Raw genomic sequence first — 7,500 nt, 5'->3', positions numbered from 1 at the left:
GAGTTAGGTCTAGGAATCACTTAATATAAATAGGAGGCTTAAGAGAGGGTTTTGATTATCTTCGAAAACCCTTCCCTCACCTCTCGCCCAGAACGCCGTCGCCCTCTTTTCTCCTCCCTCTCGGCGCCCCAAACCCGAAGAACGAGGAGTCCGTCCCCTAGGATCACAAGGAAGGCTTCCGGAGAACTTCTTCTACAAGGACGCTCCTCTCCGCGAGAAGAACGCGTAGACATAGGAAGATCGCCGAGAAGATCTTCTTCTCTAACGGAAGAATTGTAAGGAAATTAGCGCAGGAGGTAAGTACCTCTCACCTGCAGTATAAGTAGCTCCGTTCGTATGCATAAATCCATAGTTTTAGTTATTCAAAAATTTATGTATGTATGTGGAGATTAGTTTCTCTTACAGAATGTTTATGAAAATAATTTACCTTGCCTCAGTAATTATGGACTCGAGTTCGTCCATGGGTGGGCTCCTAGATCGCCCCTAGGCCCTAGATCGCCTAGTATATGCAAGGTTAAAGAGAAAAGAATTATTAAAGAAAGTATTTTACTTTTTATATGGCATGTGCTTGGACTCAGTTCGTCCATGGGTGGGCTCCTAGATCGCCCCTAGGCCCAGATCGCCTAGTAGTACCCTAATGGGTTCGGGATTAGCTACCTCGGATCTATTTAGGGATGCGCGCACAGTTAGCACAATGCCGGGCCCACAGCAGGATGATTACTATTTTCACTTACTATATGTATAAGTTTTCAAAAGCTCATTACTAACTTGAAGTGAAATTAGTTTTTAAGATTCAGCTTAGTTCAGTTTATGATTTTAGTTCATGTGCTTGTTATGATGCGTATGCCATGATATTTATCTAGCTTATATGTTTCAGTAGCAATAAATGACAAGCATGAAGATATTTCCTTTCATATTTTTCAAAAGCATGATTTTAAAATATGTATCGTTTTGTGAGTAGGATGGTACTTGCTAAGCTTTATGCTTATAGTTTTATTTTCCTTGTACTGCAGATAAGGGCAAAGGAAAATTCGAGTAGCGGAGGCGGCAGAGACGATGCGAAGTGTGTGATGTGGTGGAACTTAGAATAAAGAGCCTTGGGAACTTGCATCATTAAGAATGCTAAAGACTAGTCTTTATGAGTTGTTTATTTTCCGCACTTTCGAATGTTAACAACTATAGTAGTTCTATGCATTATTTGATAGTTGGTAAATTACAATAGCATGCTAATTAGTAGTGAAAGGTAAGGTTGGAAGTTACGGAACCATTTTGATGCCAACATGTTATTTAAGATAAATTCAGATGCTAGCATTGCTTAGTTTTAATGCCAAGTTGATACCATGTCTAGGTTTCTAAATCCATGTTTAGAAATTGCTAAAGTATGTTTAATTGTTATAATAGTCTAGAATCATTTAATACATGTGGTAGAACTTAACTATAGGTTTACTTAGATAGGTTTATTATGGTTTGGTCATTGTTACTAGGATGGTTAGACTTTATATTACCCATTTGGGAGCATGTGTTTACTCAACTATCACATAGCAAGAAAATTTAAATTAATAGTAGATTTTAGCAAGTATAAGTAACGGATCGCCTTGGGGTAAGAAGGGCGGTCGTTACATACTCTAATACCAGTGTTATTCTCTACCCAATCACACTTAAACATTGGAACTCGAATATCATGATAAATAAGCTCCCATATTTCTTGTATCACACCATAATACATCATGTCTGTTGTAGTTGGATTTTTATCCTTTGCACTTGCAACTTGCATTGTCTGTGCACACAAGCTTACACTCGAGTTTTGGACAACTCGTGCATTATCACGTTCTTTCGTGTGATAAGTGACCCATCAATCATATAACTAGAGTATTTTAGCACTTGCTTACTAGGTCCATGCGCCAACAGCTTAACTTTTTCTGATAATTGATTCGAGGAAAAGGATGTTGTATTTGTAACCTATAATCACTACAACAAAAATTGTATGTTGGGGCGCTCAAAAAGTGCCTCAATAGATTTATGTTGTGACACTTTGATTTGTTGAGGCGTTAGGATAAAACGCCGTACAAGCAGGTGTCACAACAAATACTAGCGCCCCAACAGATATTTGTTGAGGCATTACTAAATGTTCCTTGAAGTATTTTTGAGGCACGAAAAAATGCCTCATCTGCTATATGTTGAGGCATTTTATTGTGCCTTTTAAAGTTCATTTTAAGGCATCCAAAAGTGCCTCATCTGCTATATGTTGAGACGTTTTATTTTGTTATTTTGAGGCACTAAACATACCTACCATTACTGAGGCATTTTGACCTCTTAAATTACATTTTGGCACAAAACAGTGCCTCACCTGTCATATATTGAGGCAATTTATTGTGCCTCTTAAATGAGGCACAAAACAGTGCCTCACCTGCCATATATTGAGGCAATTTATTATCTCTTAAATTATATTTTGAGGCACAAAATAGTGCCTCACCTGCCATATATTGAGGCAATTTATTGTGCCTCTTAAATTACATTTTGAGGCACAAAACAGTGTCTCATCTATCATATGTTGAGGCGTTTTATTATGCCTCTTAAATTTTCTTTTGAGGCACAAAACAGTGCCTCATCTATCATATGTTGAGGCGTTTTATTATGCCTCTTAAATTTCCTTTTGAGGCACAAAAAAGTGCCTCATCTATCATAAGTTGAGGCGTTTTATTATGCCTTTTAAATTTCATTTTGAGGCATGAAAAAGTGTCTCATCTGCTATATGTTGAGGCGTTTTATTATGCCTCATAAATTTCATTTTGAGGCACGAATAAATTTTATTTTGAGACACAAAAAACAACTCATTTGCTATATGTTGGGGCACTTTTTTTTCTTCAATATCCAATTATTTATCTGTTGAGGCACTTCTTTATTATGGACCCCTTTTGTTATTTGTTGAGGCATTTGCTTGTGCCTCGCTAGCTTTTGTTATGACTTTTACAATGCCTTAAAAGACAAAAATTATTACATGTATATACCACTGCAAAAAAGAATATTGCACTTTAACTTCAAAACATTGAAACAATGACTATGTGAACATCCAACATATATGTGTGAATCGCAAAGTCAAAACTATCATCCATCTAATACATTTATTCGAAATGTGACAATTCATACTAGCAAAAACTATCCGAGTCTTATGACTATACCAAAAGTTTCAGTAAGGCAAAGTGGAAGTGCAAGAATACCAACACAGCTTCTTCAAAAGTGATTTTCACCATGGTCTACTAGAAGCTGCAACAAAAAATGAAATGATTAAATATAATATTTAAACTAAATAAAAAGAATTCAATAAAAGAACAAATATTAATCTTCATAATAATACCAAAGATAGAGGCCAAGCGATTGAAGCACCAGTAGCATCTCCCATGATCTTGAATGATCCATAAGACCTTATTAGTCGTTCTTCCCAGACTATAGGAATCTGAACATTTACTTCACACCAATTTGAACCTAATTCTTCGTCTCCAACTTCAGTTGATGGATCCACACTACATACTTTTCCCAACGCAACTTTTTGAGAAGGATTTGTTATACTCAGAAGAACAACATCCATACCAACCTGAAATAAAAGCTTATTACAAAACAATCATAAAATTACATAACAACTGAAAGGCTTTGAGTTTTTTTAAAATTGATGGAATGCAATTTCAAACAGAATATGAAATGCAATTTTTTAAAATTAAACAGAGCTGAAACAGAATATGAAATGCAATTTCAACTGTTACGAAAGAAATGAGGGAATAATCAAGTTAAATGGATGGGTTTAATTGGTATTTCCTTGTTGAAATATGTCGTCTGCCTCTTAGGATAAAAGAAAATATTTATAGGATTGCAGTACACGACCAAATATACGTAGACTAACGATGGTTACTAAAAAAAACTAAATTAGATGAAGTTACTATTTATAGGCAATTAAGTGTACCTCTAGAAAATATGGTTAAATGGTATGAACATTTTCCAAAAGAACTACCAGCTTTAGTAGTTGGACAAGTTGAATCAATTGGAATATGGGCTAGGAACCAAAAACTATTGCATTTTATCAAATGTGATTAAGATCATTTGGATATTTCTGAGAGCAACTATATGCCACTTCTCAAAAGTAGTACACTTGTAATAGAGTTTCAAATGACTTACTTCAATAGGGCTTTGAGTTACTGATGTAGCGGCTTGAACGTGATTGTTCGGCGATAATGCAATTGAAGAATCTGATGGATTCCCTTGCATTCGATTCTCACTTACAATAGACCTTAATTTGTTCAATTCCTTCTGTAGTTGTTCATTTCTCGCTTGTAACTCTAAGGCAGCGCGATGACTTGCTTTGCGACTAGGAACTGTTCCATTAACGTCAGCAGCTTTAACACCTAAACCATATAAGTTAACACGTCCAGATTTTCCATTCCCCATGACTTTATAGTAAGCATCGTTGCCATTATCACTTGAAGCCCCCGAATGTAACATTTTCATTTGCTCCTACACATTGTAATTGATTTAATATTCATAACAATTTGACATTTCAAAAGTATAAAATAAGTGAACTCACAATTTTCTCTCCCACCAATGCATTGGCAGGAGTACCGTCCTTCTTGGAATAACAAGTCATGAACATGTGCGAGAGCGAAGGTTCATGACCAAGTTTTTCATGCTACAACATTAAAGTAGTGTCTGTTATCTGTAATAGTATATCGATTAAAAACTTCAAGTAAGATATCTAAGTTGAGAAACATTACCTCCATCTCATGAATAATGGAAAACCCTCTTTGACCTGTGTGATGCGTATATGATTGATGACTTCAACTTTCTTTATTTTTCTCACTAGCCTCCTGCAACATATATAACCATGCATAAGCTTCAAACTTTATCAGAATCATAATTGATAGGAGAAAACAACATACTATCCCTTCTTTAGATAGCCAATGCTTCACAAGGGCATTCCAATGTGATTCATTCACTCTATTTGGAATGTTTCTAAGGTTCTCATCCAAAGATAATTTGGAATCAAAATACTTTGTCTTGAGTGTACTTTTCCAATTCCTCCATTTCTTTCCAATCGATTGTAAGATATAATCTTCACATCCAAGGGGAATTTCAAATTTGTCCTGCAAAATAGAAGTTCGATGAGGTATTTGATGATTACACTTATATTACTAATGTAGACAACAACATATCCAACTACCACCTTCACAATTTGCAGCATCTGTTCCTTGTTAGGCTTTTCTGGTACCTTGTCCCATCTCAAGACATTAAGGGGAGCATATTTTCCATTCCGTGCAAGAGTACCTAGAAAATGTGCAAAAGTGCTCGTATGCTCCTTATCATTTGGTTGTCCAAATCTATTAAATGAAATTCTTTTGTGAGTTTTTTCTGTTTGACCCCATACTTTAGGCATAAGAGTAGGCCCTCTTACTTTTCTTTTCTTTCTTCCACCTAAGATCATGCAAATCAAATGGCAAATATTCTAAGCAATGGAGATCACTTTCTAATACCTTAATCAGTGTATTCGAACAACATTCAGCAGATTTTAGTACTTACTGGATATTCCTATGTTAGGTTCAATACTACCCTGAGTCACATGAGCACTTTGCTGAGATAAAGCTTGAGTATCATTATGTGCTCTTTCATGTGAAGCTTGAGCACTATCACATGCAATCGTGAAGACATTTTCATTGGTCTTACCGAGTTCAAAAACCTAAGATTTGCTGTGATCTTTGAGTACCCATCCTTTAACAGCATATCCAAGCCGAATAAATTGGCTAGTGTTGTAGGTGATCTCCTGAAAATATTAAATTTTGCATTAGAATTTGCCCAATGACAACTATATTGCTACATAATACCATAACCATGTTTTATAGCTACTATGCTTCTTATCTATGTGAACACAAACCAACTCAAAGAATTAGAAATAATAGCGAATGATATGCATATGATTATTTTTCACTACAAAAATGGTTAGACACCATGTGTATGACCTCAAGGGTAATAATGAGTTATTCATTTGTTAGACACAAGCTAAAAGGAAATTTGAGTTATTATCTAAAAGCAAAAGTGGGAAAGTTTATTTATCCTTCCTTCTACCAACTGCCTTATGAGGTGGTAAACGATTTTGTTGATCCATTCCAAACAATGAAAGGATAAAACTTATCCTTACAACTGTTGCAAACTCTCGTTACAATTAAACATACGTCGTAGGACGGGCAGTGGGATTCAGTTGCTCGAGACCAACTATTCGCTCATTGACATCAATCCGCTGCATCTCTCTTGTCTTCCCACTGATCAACGACTGCAAGCCACCAGCATCCTTGAACAAAAATGTCAAGAACGAGAAACTATTTCAGCTTGGTATGAAGTATTTAAAATTGGCAGAAGAACAAATACAAGCTAAGTTCTCATCAGATATTGTTATATAACAAGAATTTTCAACCGAAAAAAGGCTAAAACTAAAATCTGGATTTTCATAGGAAACTTTGAAAAGGAATGGGACCTTTTTTTTTACCAAGGTTAAATCCCATTTCGCAAGAAAGCAAAATTCACACTTCGTACAGTAGAGTTTTCACTAAGTTCCATCCCATTCCGTCGACAAACATCATTATTTCATGGTGTAGAATCCAAAACAAGCGTCCAACTTTATCTTCTACAGGTACTTGTTGAACGTACAAAAAAGAGCAAAGAAGAGAGCTCACGGCTAGGAGAAGCGATTCCTTGGCGGACAGGTGCTCCATCTCCCTAGTGGTCCGAAACCGCCCTGCCCCGCTGCGGCACCTGCGGAGGTCCAATCGGGCCGGGCCGATCGGCGGCTCTTCTCCGACGCCGGTGCTGGCGAAGCAGACTGGGTGCAGGAATGAGCGATCCTAGGGAGGAAAGTGGTGGCCATCGACGATGGCTGATCCAAGGAGGAGAAGGCGAGATGAAATCGGAGCCCTAGAAACGAACAATTATATTCCATTTTTAAAGAAAAGAGAAAACGAATTGCAATTATTAATCTAAATTCATATACCGGGATAATCATACTGCATATTAACTAGAAAACAAGCGACTAAAAGTTGAGCTTATATTTAATAAGAGAACCTGAAGGGGTATTTTATCCAAATGACATTGTAAATTGAAAGGTTTCTTTTATAAAATATCAAATAATTTTAGAGTGTATAAAATATTTTTATCATCACTTAAATCGTGCTAGATACCGTTCAATTTAATAGATAAACGATTAACTTTTATATTAAAAGGGAAAAAAAATATTTAAATAGATAAAGAAAACTGCCAATAACAATTAAAAGAGTGTTATTTATTTTTGTTACCGTAATAATAGGGTTATGTGAAGTAAGAAGAGGGAAAAGGTAAAGGAAAAGAAAAACAAAAATTGCAATTCTCATGATTTTATTACAAAAATGCCACTCAAATTTTAAGTGCCTCAAAAATTACATTTTGATGCATTTTAACTAAAATGTCTCATTAGATAGTGTCTTCTAAAAT

At 35.8% G+C, this 7,500-nt stretch overlaps 1 protein-coding gene, 1 long non-coding RNA gene and 1 pseudogene across 3 annotated transcripts; all 3 read right to left on the bottom strand.

Moving 5' to 3' along the window:
- Positions 1-3,014: 3,014 nt before the first annotated feature.
- On the bottom strand, positions 3,015-4,666 carry LOC141842698 (uncharacterized). Of its 2 annotated transcripts, none has more exons than XM_074730728.1 (4): positions 4,574-4,666; positions 4,168-4,503; positions 3,356-3,592; positions 3,015-3,264 (listed from the first exon to the last, which is right to left on the bottom strand). In XM_074730728.1, the coding sequence occupies exons 1-4, from the start codon at positions 4,637-4,639 to the stop codon at positions 3,232-3,234; spliced, it is 672 nt and encodes a 223-aa protein (XP_074586829.1). In that variant the 5' UTR covers positions 4,640-4,666; the 3' UTR covers positions 3,015-3,231. The 2 variants fall into 2 exon arrangements, with proteins under 2 accessions (XP_074586829.1, XP_074586830.1); XM_074730729.1 differs by having other exon boundaries at positions 4,168-4,468.
- A 549-nt stretch (positions 4,667-5,215) lies between these two features.
- On the bottom strand, positions 5,216-5,658 carry LOC141842701 (uncharacterized). The gene is made up of 3 exons (XR_012602968.1): positions 5,563-5,658; positions 5,411-5,457; positions 5,216-5,310 (listed from the first exon to the last, which is right to left on the bottom strand). It is a non-coding gene; the product is annotated as an uncharacterized LOC141842701 (long non-coding RNA).
- Positions 5,659-5,706: 48 nt separating this feature from the next.
- LOC141842785 (putative plastid-lipid-associated protein 13, chloroplastic) lies at positions 5,707-6,901 on the bottom strand (annotated as a pseudogene).
- Positions 6,902-7,500: the final 599 nt, after the last annotated feature.

The sequence above is a fragment of the Curcuma longa genome, chromosome 12 (assembly GCF_044706935.1).
Source record: "Curcuma longa cultivar G26 ecotype Majalengka, Jawa Barat chromosome 12, ITB_CL_G26_1.1, whole genome shotgun sequence".
In the NCBI taxonomy this organism is placed as follows: domain Eukaryota; kingdom Viridiplantae; phylum Streptophyta; class Magnoliopsida; order Zingiberales; family Zingiberaceae; genus Curcuma; species Curcuma longa.
The sequence above is the reverse complement of the archived record's forward strand: the minus strand, read 5'-3'. Positions and strand labels throughout refer to the sequence as shown.